Below are 27404 nucleotides of genomic sequence, written 5' to 3' on the forward strand. Positions count from 1 at the left end.
ACAAACATCTAGATACTATGTGAACACAAATGACTGCAAATGAGATTAATTCTAATTCTTAAAGGCTAAATTATAACTCTCTCATAAGAACATAACACTTTTAGATGTAGACCAGTTAATAGAATGGTTGGACTACTTCTATCAGTAAAGAAACAATATAAGGTTAGCCAAGCAGGATACAAAACAAAAATCTTGGGGGTGAAACCCATAGACGACTGTACAATAGTGTCCTAATGGGAATGAATGCAGGTAGTCCTTGACTTGGAACAGTTCATTTAGTGACTGTTCAGAGTTGCAATGGCACTGAAAAAAGGAACTTATGACCATTTTTCACACGTGCAGCATCCCCATGGTCATGTGATCAAAACCAGACACTTGGCAACTGACTCCTATTTATGATGGTTGCAGTCTTGGGATCCCTTGATCACCTTTTGTGACCTTCTGCTAAGCAAAGTCCATGGAGAAGCCAGAGACACTTAACAACCATGTTACCAACTTATCAACTGCAGTGATTCACTTAACAGTGGTGGCAAGGAAAGTCATAAAATGGAGCAAAATTCACTTAATAACTGCCTCACTTAAGCAACAGAAATTTCAGGCTCAATTGTGGTCATAAGTCAAAAACTACCTGTATAGGAAACCACATTTTGACAAATGAAAATGGAAACAGTGAGCGTTCGAGGGCATTACCCTTCTCCCAACCCACTTGTCTTTCTTTGAATATCACAGAAGCATAGAAGAGCACTACTGTGGGGTAGGCATAAAAATGTTGCACTTGTGGTAAAGAGGCAATTGTCAGGACACTTTATTTCATGAACACTTATTAAGCTTTGACTTGAATTTCTACTTTTACCAAGTAGCTACATGGCTGATGCAGTGGTGGGATTCAATATTTTTTACTACTGGTTCTGTGGGTGTGGCTTGGTGGGTGTGGCGTGGTGGGCATGGCAGGGGAAGGATACTGTAAAATCTCCATTCCCACTCCACTCCAGGGGAAGGATAATATAAAATCCCCATTCTCTCCCCACCCCACTAACCTGCTTTCCAGCTCCATTCTCCTGTGCAGCGCAACAAAAGAAGACTCAGCCAATCAGCTGGGACTCGGGAGGAAGAGAATAGATGGGGCAGGGCCAGTCAGAGGTGGTATTCTGAACTACTCAAAATTTCCACTACCGGTTCTCCAGAATTGGTCAGAACCTGCTGAATACCACCTGTGGGCTGATGCAAAGATATTCCAAAGAGACTTTTCAATCAGTTACTGTGACAGGAATAGGTCTGTTATATTAATTTGCTTTGGGCTTTCTGATGGAGGAGAATGCATTCATTTACTTGCTTGCCTAAAAACACATTCATAGCACTGTTGCCCAGAAAGGTAATATATATCCCATATATATATATATCCCAGTATTAATAGTATTAATCACCAGGACAGCAAAGTTATATTAGAGCCTTTAATATCTATTATTGATAAGCCTATCTCACAAAAGCCACAGCTGAATGTCACAAAGAGCAGAAAAGCCAGAGATGGATTACAACATTTCTTGTAAGTGATAGTCCTTCATTAAAGATGAGATTTCTTTTTAATAATCCTCTTTTAGCTCTATGGATTTAAAACTGCTGTAGCCATTTCCTTTCTAGCAATAGGTTTATCTGTGAATAAATCTCAGCTTTCCCAGTTACCCTTCTACCTGAAATTTTTCACTTAAAGCTCTCTTAGGGTCCAATGGTTTTTGTTCTTATGCTTCTCTCTCCTGCTAAGAAACAGGATGCACTTCAGATGCATTCATTGTCAATCTACAGCATGCAGCCATTTGCTATTCACAGCAGTTGTGAAACAAATTTCTGGTCTTTTCAAATGGGCATGTAAAAAGGTCCCACTTATTCATGTCATCTTGAAACTATTGTCCTGACTTATATGAGTGAACAGAAAGCACTGAAAACATAGTACTTGGGGCTTAGGAAGGATTTTTTAAATTAATGGTTGGGAATGTATGCTAAGTACAGGTAATTCTCAACCATTTGTTTAGTGGTCATTCGAAGTTACAACAGCACTGAAAAAAGTGACTTATGACTGTTTTTCACACTTACGACCATTGCAGTATCCCCACAGTCACATTATCAACATTCAGGCGCTTGACAACTGGCATGCATTTATTTATTTACATTGATATTTAATATTTCTAAATTGCCCATCTCAACCCACGACAGTTGCACTGTTCCGGAATCAAGTAATCACCCTTTGTAAACTTCTCAGCCGACTTCTGACAAGGAAAGTCAACGGGGGAAGCCAGATTTATTGAACAACTGCAGTAATTCACTTCACAGCTGTGGCAAAAAGGTTCATAAATGTGGCAAAATTCACTTAACAACTGCCTTGCTTAGCAATTGAAATTTTGGGCTCAGTTGTGGTTGTAAGTCAAGGACTACCTCTAGTATATAAATTAGCAGCTCCTGATATAATAACAAATGAACTAAAAAGATCTGAGTTTTTTTTTTAAATAATCTGATTACTTATATATGCCAAATAATGTAACCAGTTTTTTTTAAAAAAGGGCTGATAATGGGAACAGGATAATAAACACGTAACCATACTAGATACAGTCCCTGTATAAAAGGTGCCTCCGTGAATAGCTTTCCATCTCTAAATTTCTTCTTTAATCCAGCACAGACCTCAGAGGTTTATTTATTTTTTATTTTTATTTATTTATTTGATTTGCCAATTGTTTACAAGATAATAAGTATAAGTATATACATAGTTGTGAATACATGAAATGGGTACATATAAGAAAAATAAAAGAAGAATAAGAGAAACAATAGGACAGGGACGGTAGGCACGTTGGTTAACTGAATCTATACATACTTGCACTAACAGATGGAAAGCACAAATATCTCCATATTATTCTTCTCCTCATATTCCCTAGCAGCTGGTATTGAGAGGCATACTGCTTTTTATATTGGGGATAATATATAGCCATTATGATTAGTAGGCAATGATGGCGCCAGCTTCATTGGAGTGAATAACTTCATTGGAGTGGGTGCTTCGTTGCACACATGCTGCCTTTCAGTATATACTGGCAAACATTCTGTTGATGAGATGGTGCTAGAAATCTTTGTGAACTCTTTATTCCGATTCCTTTCTTGACTGGGACAAATTAGCCACAATCCTTTTATTCTCCCCCTCAGCAGTCAAGAAAGGGACATATGCAGCGCAGCAGTTTTGTTGGAGTAAGAAATGCATAAACTAAGCTAGGACAATGATTATTCATGTCAAACAAGCTGAAAAGCAGCACAAGACCTGCTATTTTTCCTTTATGTTAAATGACAACCATGTCACTCACTCTAAAGGTTTATTACAAACAATACTCTGCATTAATTCTAACTCTCCCAGTGTCTTCACATCTCTGATGATAGCTAAGAGGCCAGACTTCCCAAGAAAGAACAATACTGTGTCTGGATTTCAAAAAACAAAACCAAACCCGACCCCACATTTGTAAAGAACAATGATCCAGGGATTATAGAATTTCTGTGGAGAGTGATGGCGAGGTAATCACCTGGAACTTATTCTTCTGCATGATACACAAGGCATCAATAAAAGCAACAAAGATGGAGAAGATGAAAGAAACCAAAAATATCGATATATGTGCATTTCAGGACTCAAACAATACAAATCAAAGAATTACAAGAGCTTCAAGCATCGATCCAGTAAAGATACAAGAGTACAAGGCAAAGAGAGAATTAGTGTTCAGTGAAACATGATGGTGCACACGTGAATGTTTTTTTTGAAGAAAAGCACATATTGCCACTGGTCTCAGCAGTTTATATAAAATCTGAAAACGGCCAGCCTTTAGATAATTCACAAGTCATTGTAAGGAAATTATACTGTATTGTATGGTTCATCTCCAGATATGCCATGGAAGTGGTGCAACGTACAGTATATTGGAGACATAAGGTTGGGATAGAGTTGGGGCAACTGGGTGGAGCTCAGTGTTTACCGGATGCCCTTCCTCACACCTCACAAGAAGTTTGCAAGATATATTTTTTCTTTGCACCCTAGGAAAGAGAAACATCTGCCGCTACCTAAGATTGAACTCAGCCAATCAAGCGGGAGGCGAAATCTTCACCACTAGGACATTTTAATATAATTGTGGACCTATATCAACAATGCTTGCTTATTATGACCTTTTATTAATTTATTTCATTCAGAGACATTCATCCTATTTTTTTTTAACTGTGCTTGAGGAAGGGAGATGAAACAAATGACTGGCATGAATTAATTTGGATCAATCATCTACTATTGCTGGAACTCAGCTGCTTCAGCTGCTGGGAATAAATGTCGCTATTGTATTTGAAAACACTGCTGGGTAGATGGTTGCCAGGGCCTTCAGCAGGAATCCTTATCATAGCTGAGAGCCACTTCATTATGTACCTTGAAAAGTGGGAAAACCCAAAAAAGAAAAAAAAACCATGCTGTCAAAATAGCTGCTGCATTGAGAGTTTGGAAGTAGGCAAAATTGGATAAAAAGAAATACAATGGATTGTAGATTGTGTCCTGCTTATTCTTCGTTTATATAGGATCTCATAAATCAGGCTAGTGACAGCTGTCATGGATGAATACAGGTTCCAAGTTATTTTATCTGTATAGAAAGTAATTTGACCACTGTACCACTTTTCTCTTTGCTTACATTCTGTGATACCTGGAGGCCATACTCAATCATTACTGACCAAAAAGAGACCTTTTTAGCCCCCCCCCAAAAAAAAACCCAGTCACAAATATAAGAGTTTAATTCCATGAGCCAATGAAAATTCAGATTTACTTGAAATATAACTGTTTTCTGCTATTCAGTGACATCTATACAACTGCATGTTCCTTAATTACTTCAGGATTTGAAATATCACCAGCCAGAACACAAAATTCAAGCAAGGTACCTTTACATTTACATTAGAACTAAATGTCAGAGTTTACCTTAGTTCCTTGAAGGGGTCTGCCCTGACATTAGGAGTTTCTATAGATTTTGGGAACACTGTGCCTTCTGCTCCTGAAACCACAAAACAAAACACAAGGCATAGCTGTTATAAACTGTTAGCAGAGGAATGGTATGCAAATCACACATCACATATTTTACAGTTGTCATAACTCCCTTCCAGAACATGCAAACTACAATCCTAAAAAATACAGAACCAGGACAATGAATATTTTTGCAGTCCTATATAATATAAAAACCCATTTTCATTTTACAGTATTAGGGAGGACAAGAGGAAATGAGCCTTTCGATTTCTTTCAGTTTTTAATTTTTCTTATCTTAAATTTGCTCTCATCTTTGCAGCCTTTTGCAATTTTTTTTTCAGATGTATACATTCTGAGTAACATGAAAGTACAGTTCTCACCCTGATGTTTGCCTTACTCTGAAGAATAAGAGGCGGGGAAAGGCTGGAAAAGGGGAATAGACAGCAGACAGCATTTGTATCCTGGTGTCCTTCCAAATTCTGAATCCACTAATGAAGAGGTAAAATTAGACTTGGAATGCTTCATCTGCTTTGATCTGGACATTTCCTAAATCTGTCAAAATATGCCTAATTTGGTTTGCGATTGGGATTCATTCACTAATGAAGGAGTTTTAGTTTTGATACACATGTGTACCCCACGTGTGTGCATGCACACACACACACACACACACAAACACACCATCTGTTTTTTAAAAATTGTATAAACAAAGTATATTTCCTTTGCCAGCCTTTTCTTGCCTAAAATTACTCCCACTTCTATTAATAAAGTACATCCAAATTCATTGCGTGTTTATTCGTGAAAGAAATAATACAGATAAATTTCCCCCCCAGCCAGCCCCCCCTCACCAGCAGGTATCCCAGTCACTCCATTGTCTTCCTCTTTCCACATAACAATATGGGCTTGTGCCATTTCCCCTTCCCTCATGAGATCTTCAGGAGAGCACCGTTGGAGCCTCCACTACCTCCCTCTTCTCCCTCCTACTCTTTAGGTGACTCTTGGAAATTTCTGCCACTGTGTAGAGAGAATAAAGGGAAATGCAGAGCATGAGGAAAAGTGCACACACTCTCCATTTTGGTATGTATCAAGGGCTCCTCCTTCCAGTGAGGAACAGGGTTCACGAGTTGCCTGCTGGCATCTCCCAGCCAGCCCTATCTTGACAGCAGGCATCTGAGTTGCTCCTCCTTCTTTACTAATCAGCCGTCAGTGTTAAGAGATTTCAGTCTTGGTGCCAAAGCAACCAATGGTTACTCACTCCCTGGATTTTGCCACCACCAATTGGTTGCCAGAGCCTGAGAAAGGTGAGAAAAAGACTGGGGATATGCCCATCCATCTTCCCTTGCACCACACAACCTATGGGTGTCTGAGAAGTTTATTAGAAGGTATAGTGGCACTGAAATAGCTACAACTACAACTACAACTACAGCTGCAACAATACCCTAGGAGTCATGTGTCCTGGATCTTGGCCATATTCTTTAAGTTAGCATACATACATACACATGCATACACACACACACACACACACACACACACACACACACATTAAGTTAATATATATTATTTCAATTATTTGAATAAATATATATAGATTCTATTGACATGGGATTTACTTAAAGGTATGAGGATTGGATTGAACAACACAGGAGAAAATTCCACTTTCACTTCTTTTTAATTGAAATTGTTAGAATGCATAGTGGAAGTAATTTCATTTTCAGTTTAGCTGTGCAAGAACAATTTATAGTTTATAACAGTTTTGTCACCATCTGACCAGATTCTCCCTTCCTTCCTAATATGGCAGTGTTTTAGGTGCTCAGCAAAACGACTGCATTTACAGTTGGGACTCAAGGATAACCTGAAGGGCAAGGCTTCCTTCTTCTTTAGTTCATCAGAAGAATTGGCAGCTGGCCTCAATCTAGCTGGCAATCCTTGGATAAGTAAAACCCTATTTCTTCCATCCATTTTCACCCCACTAAAGGCCTTCTGCAACGAGCAGACTTAAGGTTGCATGGAAGTTTTCTTTCCCCCAGATCACCCCCTCAAATGCTTTGAGTGATCCATAAACTAATGGGCTTTCAGCAGTGCAAACACAGCCTAATCCATTTTGGGATCAATAGCTGCCCTTTTAATGCTGGTGAAAGTAACCATCCATGTTCAGCAGCTAGTACAAAATCATTTCCATTTCTAGGAGTCATCACTTCCAATCCAACCCTAGTCTTCGATAGAGATAGTTTGAATGTTGTTTTAGATTTTCTTTTTGCCACCCCTTCCCTTTCTATGAAACTATTTCCTATCAAATACCTTACTCTCCAGTCATCATTGAAAAACTGAGTTTTGTTTGGATATCTGCATGCAGAAAAGGATATGTGAAGAACCAACAAGAAGCTATAATAAGAGCAGAGACATCAGGTGTGTGTGTGTGTGTGTAAGTATATTAAGGAATATAAACAGAAAATGAAAACTTATTTTATTTAAAAAAATAGATATATAGAAATATCCCTTTTATATATAATTCAGATAAGTAGTTTTCATTGTATGAAAGTACTATCTAACAACTAGCAAATAAAGTACTAATAGCAGGGAACAGAAATAAAATAACGTTTAAAAAATTAAGTGACTATTTTTAATGAAATTTTAGGATTTAGTGCAACTTCCATGTATTGAGTTATTATAGTAGGAAAATCTACTTTGAAGTATTTTTGCAGAGGCACAACTCTGAAATTGTTTATAGTTTTATTTATTTTACCTTGACTCTAACCTTATTCTTAATGAACTCTATGGTGACGAACAATAAAAAGTATAATATATCTGAAATAATATAGACTATTCACACATAATAAGATAAAAACCAACATGTCCATAGTACACTTGTATATACAAGAACAATAAAACCAATTTAAAATTGTTGGGCAAACAAACTTATTGTCCAATATTGTGAAAAACTCATAGTGGCATCAATGGAATTTCCTTAGATATTCTAAAGTCAGATAACACATAGAAAAGGTCTTCTCTTTTGTATGAAATATTTTAAGGTATTTGTATGGTAAATGTTTTAAAAGAAACCTAAGTCAGAATTCCTGCTAATGAATTTGAATAGAATCATTCAAGAGAAAAATTATGTGATAATAATATAACAAAAAGATTACTGGTGCATGAATAATTGTAGTCAAGATCTCCTTGTTTAGAAACTGGTTAGAAGAGGTTTAGAAACTGCTGCTGTTGGTGAACTAGCTGAAGATAGTATGAGATATTATCTATTAAAAAAGCCATGTTATCTCCAATGGCTAGATGAACCACATCATAGGTTTAAAAAAATTGAAAACTGATTTATTGGAACAAAAAACACAACACAATGTCTCTGCTCATGCTCCTTTTATTATTGTGGAGAATCACAGAGATGACCTTAAAAAAGTAATGTGATAATTCTAAAACATAATTTAAAGCCAGGTAAATTGGGGAACACAAGAAACAGATTTTCAAGACTGAGCTAGGCCAAGTCAGGAAACAGACTCCACAAGAAATATTTGATAGATATAAGCCATAGAATCCAAATCTTGAAAGCCTGACAATGTTTTCCCCTTCCCCCTCTCTTGTTTCAAATAAAGTCAAGGTATAGCAGTTTAAGTTTATACTATATTAATAGTCTCTTTCCCTAGGCTTAAATTTTGCTTTGCTAACCATCACACTCCTCTTCCAAAGTCATGTCTGTGATTCTCTACCATTACTGCTCATCAGTTCATTAAATCGTCAAGACTGTAATCTAATTGCACTGATGCCAATACAATTGATGGTTTTTGCGCCAAACCTGCAAATGTTAGTGTGACCTCTAGAGCAGGGGTCCTCAACCGCCGGTCCGCGGACCGGTACCGGGCCGCGGAACAAGCCTTACCGGGTCGCTGGTTGCTGGCACCGCCATCTTTTTGGTAAAAAAGCAATTTTTCGTCAAAAAGATGGCGGCGCTAGCGTTCCGGTGAGCTTTTCCGGTAGAAAGCCATTTCTACCCGAAAAGCTCACCGAGCGCTGGCGCCGCTGATTTGACGAAAATCACTTCCGTGACGTCACCGGAAGTGATTTTTCGTCAAAAAAGATGGCGGCGCCCAGCTGACGCCGGAACCGGGCCGCGGCGCCCAGCTGACGCCGGAACCGGGCCGCGGCGTCGAAAAGGTTGGGGATCCCTGCTCTAGAGGACAGCAAACTGTTTTCTATAATATAGTTGCCATTCAGTATTATCTGGAAAACCTCAGCCCCCAAGAAGTATTTATCCAAATGTTACATCAGTTGCTGGAGTTCTATGCAATTTCAATATAATAGGAGCTAGCACAGAACTTTGTAAGACCTGGCAATTTAATTACCAGAGACTGGTGTATTTATTTAGTTCAAGTAATTTTCAAACTTTAATTTTCTAAAACCCAATGTTTACTGTTTATTTAATTGCTCCCTCCGTATAATTAACACAAATAGCATGTGTTAATAGCATAAAATCAAAATTCCAGTCTCAAAATTACACTTTCAACCTGGTTACGTCCATTCAATTGTAATACATTCTAAATCAAAGTAGAGCTTATTTCCCAGTGAAGAAATAGAAGCTACTGCAAATGCAAGTTTTTCTAAAAAAATAATGAGTAAACAGAAATAAAACATATTGTGCTCAAAAAGGCAAACCAATTGCTTTTTCATTCACAACCAAATTCTATCTAAGAATTTTCATGATGGATAGAACCTTCAGGAATTTTAATTTCCTCGAATAGAAAACTGAAGTTATAGTAACATCTCTAGAATTTTCTGAAGAATAGGAGATGAACCAGTTCTAGAAAAGAATTCAAAAAGTAGAAAAATAAAAAGAAATGAAAACTATACCTTGATTGATATCAGAATAAAATGTCTAAAAAGGAAATGGGGAAGTAGAAGAAATAAAAGGAAAATGGAAAATTTTGGGGTCAAGCATGTGTGTGTGTGTGCGTGTGTATGTGGTCATGCACACATGCATAAAGTTCTAGCCACCCTGAATGGCATCAAAGACCAAATCTGATTGAAGAACTGAAGATTACATACATATTAAATGCTTTTATTCACAAACATGTGTAGCAAGATGAAACCTTGGGAAAATGCCATCAACCACACCCAAAGTGGTTGAACTGCAAATTCATAAATTAAACTTTCTGAAACTGACTCTGCAGGAATAAGCAGCACCCACATCAGAGAAACTTTAAGTATCTTAAGGTCAGTATTGTTTATATTCTCTTGTCTTATGTCATGTCATTTTAGACCACTAAAATAAAACCGAGCAGAGCAAGGCAAAAGCACTGGCTGGCCCTATCACCCAATCCCCAAGGCCTGGGTTAATAACCAGTCTTCAACAATTTCCTGAATGAGGTACAGATATGAACGATACCATTTCCTGGGGAGAAGGAGATCATTCCAAGAATTGCCACAAAATAGGAAGTCTTCCTGGTTCCTCTAGCATGACACTCTTTAATAGATGGTACTTGGAACACATTTGCCCTGCAGAACCAAATTGGATGGGCAGAGAGAAGGAGAGATAAGGCTGTATGACACAGGGATTCTTTACCAGCTATGCAGGCCATAAGAGAAGATTAAAAAATAAGATATTTTTCTGCTATATATCTATAAACTACAAAAGAAAACAAATCACTCTTCCATCTTTACTGAGCACAAAGCAAACCCTGGCAGATTGTTGATAAATCAATATCTCTTATTTCTTTTGCTATTGGAAACATTTCTCCTTATATTTTGAACAAGGGGGAAAGTAACCCCATGGTTTGGTTGAATGTACTGTTTTAAATTAAGCAATTGATTTTGTGGTTCACAATTCTATGTTCTCAGTAAAACATAGAAAGCAAGTAGCAACAAACTTGTGTATTTTATCCTTATTCTAAACAACAATAAATTATTATTTTATTATTTACAAAAGAATTTTATTACAACCCCACTGTACTAAATCTTTCTTTTAACACTGTGATATATATCAACAACAAGTGATCATAAATACTTTGAGTGGAAAATCCATAAAGCTATTTCACCTTTATTTTAAGTTCCATTTAATGCTTCTCTAGAATGATTTTATCAATGATGAGTCCATTTGCTGGCTTTCTGCCCAACAGCCTAATTCCATACACTCAATCAGGAATTTATAAAGCATGTGACACTATCTGTCTAAAAGGTTTTGAGTTACTGTAATTATTTGGCCAATGTTTTTTTTTTCTTCCCCTAGTCCTATATTGGTGGGCAATGGGAAAACCAATTTGCAAAACAAACAACAACCCCCCCCCACCCATTTTCATATAAACTCAGATACAGTAAGCAAATTGCTTCTGTGAAAGAGACAATAAACACATAGGCACATGTTATGCGAAGAGAAAACCCCTCTTAATGCTACTAAATACCATAACTATTGCGTAACTTTGTGTCAGCCTTGTGAGGTAGACCAGATAAGAAGCACACCTAGCTCTATCTTTATTGTCAAGCCACATTAACAGAAACTTGTAAGACTGAAAGTACATGTCTCCCCCATCCCACCCCCATTGCCTTTACTTTCCAGGGAATCAGGAAGGGTCCTTCTGCAGGCTCAGCTGCCCCTTAGCGGTTGCCTGATCTGTGGCTCTTCCTCCTGTCTCCTAAGGTCATTCTCACACACCATTACATCTGGACATCTGGACCTGCCATTTCACTTCTAAAAGCTGACTTCTGAATGTCAGATGAATGTTTCTTTTGAAGAAGCTCATTGGTTGCATGCAGATTTAAGCCGTCTTTTATCCCCACAGCCTAGTTTGTTTTTCCTTTTCCTGATTGCAATATTTGCTGTTAAATATTCAGAAAGGAAAGAAATATCTATGGGGATATCTACCCTAAGGTCTTGCACTGTATCTCTGGGGTGTATATTTAGAAATCTTTCCTGATGCTGCCCCCATCTCACTGACTGCTTCATGAACCTATCTCACCACGTGCCATCTTGGAATGAAATAAATTCATTGTTAAAGAAATACAGTTTCTTTGTAGTTTAAAAACCTAATTCAATTCACCTCATTAAGAACCTATCCATCACTGATCCCATCTTTCTGGTTTTACCATTCACACAATGCAGATGTTCCATTCCCACTGTGCTTGACTTTTATGTTTCTTCTGATGTACCCAAATATCACTTTCCTGTAACAAAGTGGACTAAAGTACCATCATGCAGTCATTTTTACTGACTGTCAGGAAATTTCTCTTTAGTTCTAAGTTGGTTCTCTCCTTAATTAGTTTCCATCCATTGCTTTGGAGAATAAATTTACCTTCTCTTCTTTGTGGCAACCCATTAGATATTGGAACTTGGCTATTATCTCAGACCTTTTCATTAAACTAAACATACCCAATTCGAGCAACCATTCTTTGTATGTTTTAGCCTGCAGTCCCTTAATCATCTTTGTTGCTCTTCTCTGTAAGAAATTTTAGAAAATGATAGCTACTATTTTGAAGTTTGCCTTCTTGCTAAAACAATTTAAAGGAAAGATGGGTTGATCATGGCATCAGCTGTTTGACTTCTGCTAAGTGGATATTTTATGACTGCCCATAGCAACCATGACAACAGGCATTTTGTGAATTATCATCTGCTTTTTGTGATTTGATAAAACCTGGTGGCTTCCCAATCAGAGGTGGGTATTCAGCAGGTTCCGGCCAGTTCTGGAGAACCAGTATCAGAAATTTTGAATAGTTTGAAGAACCGACAAATACCACCTCTGACTGGCGATTTTACAGTATCCTTCCCCAGCCACGTCCATCAAGCCATACCCACAGAACCGGTAGTAAAATTTGTTGAATCCCACCACTGTTCCCGATGTATTACTTTACAACTTTTAGAATGATAGAAATTATAATCTGACATATCAAGAGAAGCCAATTCCCTGCAAAATTAAATTTAACAGTGAAAAACTAAGTTTTAATTGTAACAGTGTGAAGGAGAGAATGAATTGGACTGGACTAATTTTATTTGGATAGAAATTAGCTGGGAGGCTTTTACTGAAAAGTAATTTGGAAGTTTGTTTTGATCAAAGGAATATAAATCAAAAGTGGTGTTAGCAAAGACTACTTTTAACATTCTGTATGTTCGCTATTGGATTGCCCATTCAATTACTGCTAAAGCATTTTATTTATTTTATTTTATTTATTTTGATTTGTCAATCGCTTACAAGATAATAGGTATAAGTATATACATAGTTATGAATCCATGAAATGGGTACATATAAGAAAAATAAAAGAAACAATAGGGCAGGGATGGTAGGCACATTGGTGCGCTTATGCACACCCCCTACAGACCTCTTAGGAAAGGGGTGAGGTCAATAGTAGACAGTCTAAGGTGAAAGTTTTTGGGGTTTGGGGAAGAAACTACAGAGTCAGGTAGAGCAGGGGTCCCCAACCGCCGGTCCGCGGACCGGCCGGCCGCGGAACAAGCCTTACCGGGTCGCTGGTTGCTGGGCGCCGCCATCTTTTTTGGTAAAAAGCGCTTCTGGTGAGCTTTTCCGGGTAGAAAGCTCACCGGAAGCGCTGTTTCACATAAAAGATGGCGGCGCTAGCGCTCGTGAGCTTTTCCGGTAGAAAGCCATTTCTACCCGAAAAAGCTCACCAGAAAGCTGAGCGCCGCATTTTTTATGACGAACAGCGCGCCCGTGACGCCACCGGAAGCGCCTTTTCGTCATAAAAGATGGCGGCGCCAGTTGACGCTGTACTGGCCGCGGCGCCCAGCTGATGTCGGAACCGGGTCAGCGCGCCGAAAAGGTTGGGGATCCCTGAGGTAGAGTATTCCAGACATTGACCACTCTGTTGCTGAAGTCGTATTTCCTGCAATCAAGTTTGGTGTGGTTAACCTTGAGTTTGTATCTATTGTGTTCTCTTGTGTTGTTATGGTTGAAGCTGAAGTATTCATTGACAGGTAAGTCATTGCAATGTATGATTTTATATGCCATACTTAGATCAGACCGAAGACAGTGTAATTCAAGGTTTTCTAGGTCTAGAATTTCAAGCCTGGTGGCATAAGGTATTCTGAAATGAGTAGAGGAGTGGAGAACTCTTCTTGTGAAATATTTCTGGACTTTCTCAACTGTGCTAATATCAGATACATAATGCGTGTTCCAGACTGATGAGCTGTATTCGAGTATTGGTCTGGAAAATGTTTTGCATGCTCTAGTTAGTAGTGTGATATTACCAGAGAAAAAGCTATGTAGGATTGGGTTAACAACTCTTAATGCCTTTTTGGCTATGTAGTTACAGGGGGCTCTAGTACTTAGATCATTAGAGATGAGTATTCCAAGGTCCTTTACAGAGCTTGGATCATCAACAAGGTCTTGACTATTCAGCTTGTATTTTATTTTCTTATATATTTTTTTTTGCCAAATGACATCCTTCATTTGTTGACACATTTGTCAGAAAACTAATAATATTGAAGCAAGTCAGAGGATCACTGTCTCTTTTGCAATATAATCAAGCTACAAAGCAGGCAGGTTATGATTATGAATACCATTTACTTATTATTGTAAATCTATATGTGGAAGTGTTTGTGAAGAGGTGAAGAGATAAAGGCTCCCTGTTTTTGAAGTTGCTTTGGACTATTTTTTTTTTTTACACTCTATCCTGCTTTTGGTGCCTGAGGACAAATATATTCATTCAGCTACTGTTTGTCCTACTGGGGTACTGATTAAATGAAAAACAGGGACTGAAGACAAAGGAGAGCCTTTGGAATTAATATCAAAACTTCTCCCTACCACCCCCCTTAGTAAGTTTAAAAACATATTGTTCGCAATTATGCAGTGCCACATTCTTACAAATATCTGCTTTTGAATTGATCCAGATGTATTTAATCACGTGTTAAACTCAATAAAATCAATGGGAATTAAGTTAATGATTTCACTTAGACTGGATGTAGTCCTCTTAATTCCATCATTTGGAAGGTTGAAATTCAACAAAGGTACCAGCTAAATGCATTTTAATGTATGTGTTGCCTCATGAGAAGTTCCACCCAGTGCACTAAGCAGCGAGGATACTTCTAAAATTCATTACGCAAGATCTATTTTGAAGATTTCTTTGCAATGTTTACTTTTATGAAAAAAATCTCAAAAATGTGAACTACTGGAATATTGGACAATCACTGTTCTCCAAAGTACACAATAATAAATGTGGACTCTTTGTCATTGTCCTGGGGATGCCTGAGTGTAGGATTAACTGAAACTGGAAAAGGGTATAGTATGAACTCTCACCATGGCTTAGAATCATGGAAACATACAGTTGAAAGGGATCTTGGAGGTTTTCTAGTCCAACTCCCTGCCTAGTACAGGAGTCCACATACCATTCTGGATTAAGGGCTAACCAGTCTAATCTGGAAACAAGCGTTGTCCAGTCTAATTTTGAAACACTCCAATGATGGAGAAACCACAACTTCAGAAGGTAGGCTCTCACAGTCAGGAAATTTCTCTTTGGCTCAAGTTTGCATCTCCCACTTTAAAGCTTCCACACATTTTGTTCTTATCTTACCTTCAGGTGCTAGAAGAATAAATCTACCCCCATCTAACAGACTATTCTTCTACAATCACTACAATAAGTTTCTTTGGAGATAGTTCATATTACACCATCTTCTAGTTTAGTGACTGAATTCCCTTCCAATTACTTTATTAAGTGAAATAGTTAAGTGAACATGTCACACACACACACACACACACACACACACACACACAGACATGTTGTGTAGATCACTCATGGCTGCCATCTCAGATGAAGTTCTCTTATTCAATGTCTTGTGTCTGACCCATTTCCCCCTGTTATTTTTTTGTTGTTGTTCTCTTGCAGGGCAGAGAAAATTGCTTAAATAAGCTTTCTCCTCCTGAGCTCCATAGCACAGCCCTTCCATAAAAAGTGCAAACTGCAAGTTAACAACCTCACCTCTATGAGTTTAATTAGTTGATTCAAACTTTTCAATATGTTTGCACTGCTTCCTGAAATTGACTGGGCCTTAATCAGTTTCATGCTGATTGCTTCTGTTGTCAGGTGCACAAAATTGGGTTATAAATGCATACACTGGTGGAAGAATGAATTTTTTACATTATTTATCATTGTTGTATTTGTAAATGGCTGCTAATCAAGGTAGCTGTTAAATGAGGAGTGTTTGTATATAGATATAGCATAATTTGCTCTTGTACTGCCAATTTATTACCGCCTTTCTCTAGGAGCTACAGCATCTTCTGCCACACTTCCTTACAAAGAAAATGGGGAAGAAAGAAGTAAAAAGAAGCAGAATTAAGAGTTAAGGGACACAAAAGAAATTTATTTATGACATTCAGAAGATTTTTTAAGTTATTATATCTATGGATTTAAAAAAAAAAAGGACTCTGCTGCTTCTTGTTGGTACCATACATAGTCCTGAAACTGTGGTTATTCTGTTCAATTCCATATTTTAATTTGATCTTGGAATTTATCCTGCAGAATGGGATAATGCAATAACATTCAACATTCAGCTTGGTTGAGAAACTGCATTTCTACAGTGTTATCCAAAACAATTGTGTTTAGAAGCACATCACCTTCAAACAATCTTCTAATCCATTTTATACCCCCATCTTGCACTTGTTTGTTTGTTTGCTTGCAGGGTTGGGATTACAGAAGGGATTACAAAATTGTGGGTAGGTTTCTTTTTTGCAGATGGATTTTCATAACTGAGATGAACAGAAATGTAAATAGCACAAACTACAAAATAAGCATTTTTTAGGTACAGCTCTGTAGTTCAAAAACCAAATACGTACATAATAGTTTCTAGATTTCTTGATCTTGAACAATAAAATTTACATAAAATCCTGACTATACTTTTATAAAAATGACAAACACACAGGGTACTTATTAGTTGTTTGATGAGCATGGTAAATATTCATGGAGATGTGTTGCTTCCGCCCACCCCCTTCTTTTCTCTCACCTAAGTATGTAATACAAAACCTGGGTCAGAATGCCTGGGATGCAAAGCCCTGAGACAATAAGGAAGATTTATACAAAGATGGAGTTATTAAGTCATTGCATTCACTTCCCAAACTAAGCCACAAAGCACCCAGGGCCAAGGCAGATTATTTCTTCTTCACCTTCTAGAAAGAATGCCAGCTCCTGGGTATGCAAGGCTGCACAAAGAAGCAGCATTTGGAAACCAGGGGAAAGAATGCTATTAGCTTAAAGCTCTCTGTTTTAATTCCATGAACGCTTACCAGGAAATAATCCCTACACAGAATTATGTTACATATGGGACATTCTGGTCATTACATTTTAAAATAAACCCTTTAAAGACATTTTACAAATAAGAATGGTAAGGTTAACTTCTACACAAATTCTGAGTTATGTTTGTTGTTCTTGTTATACTTAACTATCACACTTTGAAAAAAAATATCAAATGTGACTTTTTACCCAATTTGTCAGGATGGGGGAGAGCTGCCATCTCTTTGCTGAATAGTCCACCCGCTGATTTAATCAGGCAGGGGGATGCTGAGCTCACAGTTGCAAGAGATAATTAGGGTTTCCTTGTTGGAGGAGGAAGCTTCCCTTTGCCTACAGATAATACAGATAATCAGAGTTGGAAGGGACCTTGTAGGTCATCTAGTCCAAACCCCCGCCCGAGCAGGAGACCCTACACCATTTCTGACAAATAGCAGTCCAATCTCTTCTTGAAAGTCTCAAGTGATGGCGTTCCCACAACTTCCGAGGGCAAGCCTAAAGGAGGAGGTGGTGAAAACATTATTAAGTAAACCTTCCCTCAATGTGAAAGAGTTGGGAAATTACTGGTTGTTTTAAATGTATTGGGTGGGGCCTTGCTCTATGAAAGCTGTTGATTATCTGAATTTAATTAAGTTGTTACGTGGGGTATGGCACTGTGGCTGCTTTGTGGATTTTCAGTGACCAGAACTGATGAGCAAGGAAAGAGAGCCATGTAGCCATTTTAGTACTCTTGAATCCTTCATCAGCTTCACTATCTGCATGAAACTGTTGGAAGTAATCAATATAAACTCCAATATAAACTCCATCATCAGCAGTCTGATGATGGTAGCGAAAATTTTGAGCAGTTCAGAGAACCAGAAAATACCACCTCTGACTGGCCCTGTCCCCACTGAGTCTCTGCCTCCCGAGTCCCAGCTGATCGGCTGGATCTTCTTTTGCTGCCCTCCACAGGAGAATGGAGCGGAAAAGCAGGTTAGTGGAGTGTGGGGGGGAATGGGAATTTTTACAGTATCCTTCCCCCAGGAGTGGGGAGGGAATGGAGATTTTATAGTATCCTTCTCCTGCCATGCCCACCAAGCCACACCCACCAAGCCACACCCACAGAACCCACAGAACTGGTAGTGAATTTTGTTGAATCCCACCACAGTTAATACACAGTGTTTGATAAAAGAACTAAGCGAGTGAGGTAGATGTCAGCTCTGGAGCTGGCCTGATTGAGTCCATTTTGAGACTCCAGGATTGCCACAATGGAGATGAGGGTTAGGGAGGGGGAAATAGTGATAGCTGGGGTTTAGTAGCCAAAACAATATAGTTTCCATTGTGAACCAAGGACATTCCCACAGGTGGCTGAAGAGAGGAGGAATGATGTTGCCCAAGCAATTGGGTCATGCCTTGATTGCATCATGTGACTGATTGTTTGGGGGAATGGGAAAACTTTTACTTTTAATTAGATGAAAACTGCAGGAACAGTCGAATTTCAACAGCCTGCGCCAATGATATATCCAATAAAACTATTCTTTGAGGAACATACCTGCCTCAGAGTTCTGTTTGCTATGGGTGTATTACTTGGAAACTTAAGGAAGACTATAGTTCCAGCAGTGTTAACATCCCATTTCTTTTACTAGCTATTTGGTATTTCCAAAACTCTGTTTACTGGTTTTTATGTCCACTACTCATTTTTTGTTGTTGAAATCTGTCTTGAATTGACTTCTTTGGAAAATTCCCTACCTTCATCTGGCCAGAAAGGTAGGATGTATGTAAATTTTTAATTATAAAATAAATTAGAATTACCCACAAGTATATTTTAATTGTATTATTTTACTATATTGAGTACTGCTTGATTAATCTCAAAATAACCAATTTCACTTTATATATTGGTCAGCTAATTTAATTTAATTTAATTTAATTTAAATGATTATGTGATTGCCCATCTCACAACAGTGGTCCTGAGGGATATACACAAATTAAAACAACTATACCATAAAACCCATGATGCTCAAGGTTAATACAAGCTCCAAATTGCCAAACAACAACCTTAATAGCAGAGCTTATCTAACTTTCTGGCCTTAATGCCATGTGGACCAGCAGGATCTCCAAAACCTTGTGAAAGTGAGATAGAGCAATTCAATTATCCAGAGGGATGTTTATCCACAAAACAGGTGTTGCCAGAGAAGGAATGACCCCTGGTTTCAGCAAGATTGTACTAGTTGATAAAGAGACCCAGAGTATGCTTTCTCTGCAAATTTGGTGGGCTGAGCAGAAATAATGGGGATGGGGGAATTGTGGTCCTACAAGTAGGGCTTCATAGGTAAAGATAATCAGTATCTTGAATCACAGCTAGAATACAAATGTGAGTTGTAGCTCACAGAGCAGTGGTATTATATGACCATAATGAGAAACACCAAAAACTGCCATTGGGATAGGGGTCTAAAATGCAGTTGGCCAAACTGACAGTTCCAAGGACTCCAACACTGCGCTTCAGACAATTACACAGGACTTCTATGGCTGGGCTCCAGGTGAATCTAAGTTATTTAATTTGTCAGATGCTAGAATAGTCCTTACAGTCCTGCTGATGTTTCCACCCACAAGACTCTGAAGGTGTGTCTCAACTAGGAGAAACAGGGATACTCTGAAGAGAGCGAAATGCCTTTATAAAGATGATAGATGCCTTCTCTAGATATTATTCTACCTAAAAAGCAGCATTTGGGGTCATTTTCCCCTGAAAATCTTGCTTTATATGAGAACTGATTTATATGAGAACTGATAAATGATAACATGTCATTAACTTATCTAAACTAAAACCAGTAGCACTTATTACAAATGATAACAGCAAAATTATTAATTCACTGTGAATGGAAAGAAATAGTTTCTTTCAATTTCTTCTCTGTCATGAATCTAATAACAGTTTCATTGATGACATTGGAGTTCATTTTTATCTGTTTCACTGTGAAGTTATTTATTGTCCATATTATCCAGAGAACACCTTTTATTGACTAGTATAAAAGTACAATGAAGAAATCAATAATGGGAGGGAATTCTGTATTTTTTCCTCATCATTTTGCAAACATATATCCATTGATGTAAGTATGACCACACATACATATAAGAATTGTTTCATATATACATACAGAAAACCCACTAAATGCTTTAACCCAGCCTAATTTATATTAATTTCCAGATACCATGGCTCAACAGTCAGGAACTAGCTAAAGATTATTTTATCCAGTCTTCTAGAAGAGACTCTCAAAGCTCTTCTTATGGTGACATTCATAATTCCTCTCCTCCTTGCCTCACAGCAGTGGCAGGAGATGCAGTGCAAGCAGAACTGAAGTGGGACTCAATTCAATTTTATTCCGTGTAACTAAGCTTGAATGGAAACATTTTTATATATTAGCTGTGAGATACACTGACCATTTCTCTGAAGATCATTGACATCTGCATCTCAACATTTTTTTTTCTAGCCCAGCTACTTTCTCTCCTGATTTCTTTCCCGAGTCAATTGCTTTAAATATAGACAGCTTTAGGTGGGTGTCAGCCCTTCAAGATAAGGTCAAGAAACAGAAACAGCAGGAATTCCAAAAATTGTCTTTATTGTAGCAAGGTAGAATTTTGAAGGCCTCTCCAACTTTCTCTTTGTTGCAAGCAAAGTGGAATTATTTTTCCTTCTTATATTTTATTTTTATTTATTATTAAATGTATTGGCTGCCCACCTTATGCCTCCTTCTTTCCCAGTACTCTGTACTGTAATTACTTCTGCAAGTCTTCCATTAACAGTTTGGTCCTACCCCAGCATCAGTTTTATCTTCCTCCAGAGGCAGAGAGAAGAAATGCAAATAACACACTGGTCATTTTCCAATGACATATTTAACTGGTTTAGTGTGGGGTTGGAGATCAATGGTGGGAACATAGAATATAACTTTGATTTGTTTTCCTGACCAATGAGGAAGTCACTAAAGACATAACTACATTTTTAAAGAAGACCTAGTGGGATTTTTGGAAAAAATGAGAGAACACTTTCTAAACTAAGAGTTCCGATACATTTAGTGTGACTGCATTGCCAGTAAGAAGATTAAACCTGGTTAATGCCTGATTAAACATATTATATGAATATGGTGACTATCCTCTCCAGACCAGATACCCCTTTTGACTTTTCATCATTGGTTTGAACCAATTTCCACCTAACTCCAGAAAAACAAAATCTGTGCAGATGAGGTTTGAAATGGATGTTTATGTATAATTAAACTGTGCAAGCTGTTTTATGTATGTCCAAATGCCCAATAAACATACACACACACAATCTAATCCAATATTTTTGTATAAAACATGAGTTTTATGTTTTATAAGAATTCAAGTAATGTATTTTTAAATCTACAGGCTGCTTACTAATAAGCAGGGAAATGTTCTAAAATCAATTATCATGTTTGGCATCAACATGTATCTTCTGCTTTTGACATTCAAACCTTTAGCTACTAGACCTCTAAATTCCATTGTTTCCTATGTAAACTATTAGCATTTTACTCTCATTCTATAAATTTATATCTCATGATGGCTGATATATGTGTGGATTCTCAAGTATGGATTGATAGTAGTAAAAAAGTTTCACTGCTGACATAAGACATATTTACCACAGTTCATCTAAGTTTAACAATCCCTTTTACACAGTGCACATTAATCTTCTCTTAATCCATAAACAGAACACCAGTCATCTCAGAGACAGGAATGGGCAAGATAATTTCAATAAATGTTGTTATTACTCAAGGTACAATGGCACAACATTAGAGTCTCAGATAAGTGCTGAAAATTGTATTTATTCCAAACCAGCCTGCAATTTCTAAAAATTGTCCACATTGATTTGATTCCAACTAGCGTTTTGTCTTTTTAGTGGAGTATAATTATGTTTATAATTATCATTAAATGTATTAGTTGGTGGCACTATACAAAGCCACATTTGTATTTCCATCTCCTTATTATGTAGGTACTGATATAATGCATCCAGTAGGTGGTTTGGAAGGCTAGAATATATAAAAAATGTATCATTTCTGTAACATCTTTGAGTACAGTTTACACCTCTTCTATATGCCCTGGACTTGACCACTATTGTTCAACATGAATTAGATACATGGAGTCCTCTTCCAATGACAGTAAAATTATTTTCTTCCCTTTCTTTTGAGTTTACCAGAATCTTAAAAATGTGAGAGCAATATGTTCACTTCATGTTTCCAGGAATTATTAGGAAGTGGATTTCTCCTATGAGATAACATGAGATATCCCCTTTGGCATTCAAACTCATTACAGACTGCAAGTATCCAATTGTGCAAGTTCTTGAAATATCCCATTGTTTCCTTGACAGGGAAAAAACAGTTGGTCTCTTCAAAACAAGTCCTTAGCTTCTCAGGGAAAAAAGCAATAATTTCAGGTGTATATTGCTAACTAGCTCTAATCCATTTTATCTATGCACATTTGACATGCATATAAAAAAGTTGCAATGAATCTGCAAAACAGTACAGGTTAATCTTTTTGGAAAATAATTAAAAGGGTAGGAAGATGGAAAATGTATCTATTACAAGTTCACTTCCACAAGAGTAGTGTCTTAGTAGCCCTTTTGGCCTGGGGCGTTACCATATTGGCAATGACCTGTCCATAACTTGTATCACAACAGTTTGGATATTGTGTAGCTCTTTAAAATATCACTATCCCACTTTTCTTTCCACCAACAAACAAATCATTCAGGATCAATGGTCCAGAAAGTAATTGATAAAACAAATAAATTTCAGCCTCACTGCATTAGTTCTAGATAAAGTCCAGCTGTTTATAATGAGATTTGCTTAGTATAGAACTGAAAAGGTATGTTGATGTTTGGTAAGAAGCAGTACCTGGATTCTTCAACTATGGGATTTATTACTCCAGATCAGACAAACATCACAAAAATCAAACTTCAAGCTTTCTCAGTTTGCATATTTATTCTTCTCATCAGGGTTCCAATATCATTATGTTTGAAATCAGTGATGACTGCATGTCAATTGTTGTTGTTCTATGGGGCAATTTGATCACGGTTTCTTTTCTTAAAGAAAACTCATTCTAATTTAAATTACTTTATCTTTCATTAAAATGCTTTTATGCAGTGATAATAATTTGACTCTGCTAGTAAGTGACCAAGTGGCATGTAGAGAACATATTTAAAACTAATATCTAGTATAAAAGAACTAATTAACATAATAATGTTTTATGATTATTCTTTATTCATAAGTGTTCTAACATTCAATTTCCATTAAAGTACATAAGTATTTAATGAACATCAAAACTAATTTTCAATGTTTTCTTATTAAAATATATAACTTAGCTACAACTGTTGTTGCTCCAAATGATCAATAGAACAAACAAATCAATGTTTCTTTTTTGGATAATCCTAAAATAACATCGCAAACAAAATGATTTACAAGTATAATTAAGTGTTTCATGTTTCATTGATCACTAATAACTCTGGATTCCGTTTTGCACACTTGCTCAGGAATACCTGGGAAGAATTATGAAAAATTTATAATTTAGAGTTGCCACTGCACCCTTAACCAATGGATCAGAAAACACCAGCACAATATCTATATCCTTAAACTTCCTGAAGCAGATCTATATGGTTGCTTTGCATTGACACTGATTTGATGACACATCAACAGTCAAGCAATATATTCCTAAACATTTCAGGCATGTATCTGAATCCATCAATAAAATATTTAATTTTGTATATTCGTCTCTCTTTCTTTGAGAAAATGACAGATCAATAATTTAAATTACTTTCTTAAACATACATTTATTTCTCTACCTTGAGACCAATTATTTAATGATATAATATATCTTGACTACATATCAGAATGGTCAAACAAATGGCAAATTCAAATCTCAACAAATAAATGCTCTGTCTTACATCTTGGCAAAAAAAAAAATCAGAAAATAAAATACAAGCTGAATAGTCAAGATCTTGTTGATGATCCAAACACTGTCAAGGACCTTGGAGTACTCATCTCTAATGATCTAAGTGCTAGAGCCCACTGTAACTGCATAACCTAATCCTACATAGCTTTTTCTCTGGTAATATCACACTACTAACTAGAGCATACAAAACATTTTCTAGACCAATACTTGAATACAGCTCATCAGTCTGGAACACGCATTATGTATCTGATAATAATACAGTTGAGAAAGTCCAGAAATATTTTACAAGAAGAGTTCTCCACTCCTCTACTCATTTCAGAATACCTTATGCCACCAGACTTGAAATTCTAGACCTAGAAAACTTAGAACTACGCCGCCTTTGGTCTGATCTAAGTATAGTATATAAAATTATACATTGCAATGTCCTACCTGTCAATGAATACTTCAGCTTCAATCATAACAATACAAGAGCACATAATAGATACAAACTCAAGGTAAACTGCACCAAACTTGATTGCAGGAAATACGATTTCAGCAACAGAGTGGTCAATGTCTGGAATACTGTACCTGACTCTGTAGTTTCTTCCTCAAACCCCCAAAACCTTAATCTTAGACTGTCTATTGACCTCACCCCTTTCCTAAGAGGTCTGTAGGGGGCGTGCATAAGCGCACCAACGTGCCTACCGCCCCTGTCCTATTGTTTCTTTTTATTTTTTCTTATATGTATCCATTTCATGTATTCATAACTATATTTATACTTATACCTGTTATCTTATAATTGCTTGACAAAATAAATAAATAAATAAAAATAAAATAAAATAAAATGATTTAAACCACTGTGGCTGAATCTCCAAACATGTCTAAATTTGCAATGAAATGAAAATATTAAAGAATTTAAAATAAAATATAATTTAAAAATCCTTTTAAAGTACGTGATCAATTAATCAGCTTCTGCTACCTTTTTATGAATTTGGACCAAATTTTTTATTTTAATTAAACATTTCTATAAACGTAATTGATGTGTAACAAATGAAGGAAGTGTGGTCTGAGAATGGCATAAGATCTCTTCAAAGTCTTGCCTTTTGGTCCACTGTCAAATTCTATGCAATGCTGGCAAATATTTAGAAGCCATCCATTTTCATAAAGAAGCTGTCCCAGCATTACCAACAACAGTTTGGGAAGGTCTATAGCTTGATCATAAAATACATGCTTTGCTAAAGCATCAAAATTAAAAACAGGTAATGAGGAATTTAATACCTTAAAATTTTGGGAACTACAAACAAGAAATATTAAGCTAGCTTATAGTGTTCTGATCCTTGTAGTACCTATCAGAACATTCATCTTCATCTTAAACATTGTTAGAATCATGTCAAAGTAAGCTACAAATTAAACACAATAAAGGAAGAATCTTTCAAGAACTACAGATCTTATGAAATTTCTGCTTTCTTATATGAGGTCTTGAAACATTTAAACATTAATACAAATGCCTTGCCATTCACAAGATTTTCATCATGGGGATGAGCGGGATGGTATCTGAGTTCTGAAAAAGTTGCTGATGCTGGATTACATGTATATAAGGACCTGAGTGGTTGATGGTAAGAAAAGCTCTCAATATGCATTATGATTATAATGCTTTAATGATTATAATGATGATTATGTACCAACAAATCATTGTCAACTGTTACCTCTACATGTATAGATTTTTCTCCCTGATGATCTGTCCTTAACCTGGTCCTTCAGTTCTTCCAATGACGCACACGTTCCTATCAACTTTCAGGTAATAATCTTCTTCTCTTTTCTTCCATTTTTCCCAGCATTAGAACTTTATTCCAGTGTTGGGTCTTCACATAATATAGGTAGGATAAGTTGAGCCTGACCATATCTTAATGTATGCCAATAAAAGTAAATTACTCTTTAAATCTTTCTATTTTTATTTATTTTATTTCATTTGGTTTGTCAATTGCTTACAAGATAATAGGTATAAGTAAAAACATAGTTATGGATACATATAAGAAAAATAATAGAAACAAAAGGACAGGGATGGTAGGCATGTTGGTGTGCTTATGCACGCCCCCCTACAGATGTCTTAGGAAAGGGGTGAGGTCAATAGTAGAGTCTAAGGTTAAAGTTTTTGGAGTTTGGGGAAGAAACCTCAAACTTCTTTCAAAAGTCTCTCAAACTTCTCTTCTTCATGAAAAGGACAGACTGTAATATTTTCTATGCTCATTATGGCTGGTAGTTTGCAAAACAAAATATACATTAATGACTTCTTTAAAAAAAAAACAAATCTAACTTTCAGATGTTTTAAACATTGTTTTTCGCTCCTTGCTTGGTTTTAATGCTGGAAAACATGTTAAGAATTCAAATTTTTTTTAAAAAAGAGAGAGACTTATTTTATTACTTGACTGCTTTAAGGAGCAAATTTTTGATCAAGCTTTGAACAAATACAAAGAAAAGGAAATAATTATAATTAGCCAGATTAAAAATAGAACATGTACCCAATCGTTGCTACTCTAACCTCTCCAAAACAACTTTCCTGCCATATTATAATTTTGTATTTCTTTTTATTTTCTTTTTTTTGGTAACAAGGATATGTGAGGGAATAACAAGAGTAAGATTGTTCACATAGAAAAGAGATACTAGAGGAACCTGGACTTTGCCAATGTTGAAATAACTTATTAGTAGACATACCCCACCCTAAACTAATTAGATTACAATCAACATAAGAAATAAGTATAACACATATCAAGGGGATCATTAAAGCTGTTATAAACTCAGCTTTGATGTCATTGTCTCATTTTCCTTTGATGTCTCTTTTAAGAGAGAAAAAGAAAAGCTGAGGATGTTTTGCTGCAAAGATAAGCACCACATCACCAAAATGATATGAATAAGTTTAAAAAAATCTGATTTATAGGCTTTTTTGAAGTTCGTAAAATTTAACTCTTTTTAATAATAAATATTCATCTATACAAAACCCTCAGAAAAGATACCAAAAATAATAATTTCCCCTTTGGAACTAATTATTGGTTTATGGGGCATGAGTGAAACCAGCTGATGCAAATGTTGTTACAATCTTTATCAAAAGTAGAATAAACAAGTATCTGTTGATGTCATTCATTTATATTATTTCACTAGATATTCTGGAAATTTCAAAATTATACATAGTTGGGCAGGTTTGTGAAAGGTATTTGAAAGCATAAAAACATGATTGCTAATACCTGCAATGATAAACATTAAGGGAAAAAAA

The 27404-nt window shown here is 36.6% G+C and overlaps 1 protein-coding gene across 4 annotated transcripts in view; it reads right to left on the reverse strand.

Moving 5' to 3' along the window:
• SGCD (sarcoglycan delta) overlaps positions 1 to 27404 on the reverse strand; it is a 489766-nt gene that overhangs the window by 50290 nt on the left and 412072 nt on the right. For all 4 annotated transcript variants that reach the window (XM_087955097.1, XM_087955098.1, XM_087955096.1 and 1 more), the window contains one exon: positions 4964 to 5036. In XM_087955097.1, coding sequence (XP_087811223.1) covers positions 4964 to 5036 — 73 coding nt within the window. The remainder of the gene's footprint in view (positions 1 to 4963; positions 5037 to 27404) is intronic.

Source organism: Notechis scutatus, chromosome 2, assembly GCF_049901735.1.
Source record: "Notechis scutatus isolate UNSWTSFEM ecotype Mainland chromosome 2, rNotScu1.2, whole genome shotgun sequence".
NCBI classification, from domain to species: Eukaryota; Metazoa; Chordata; class Lepidosauria; order Squamata; family Elapidae; genus Notechis; species Notechis scutatus.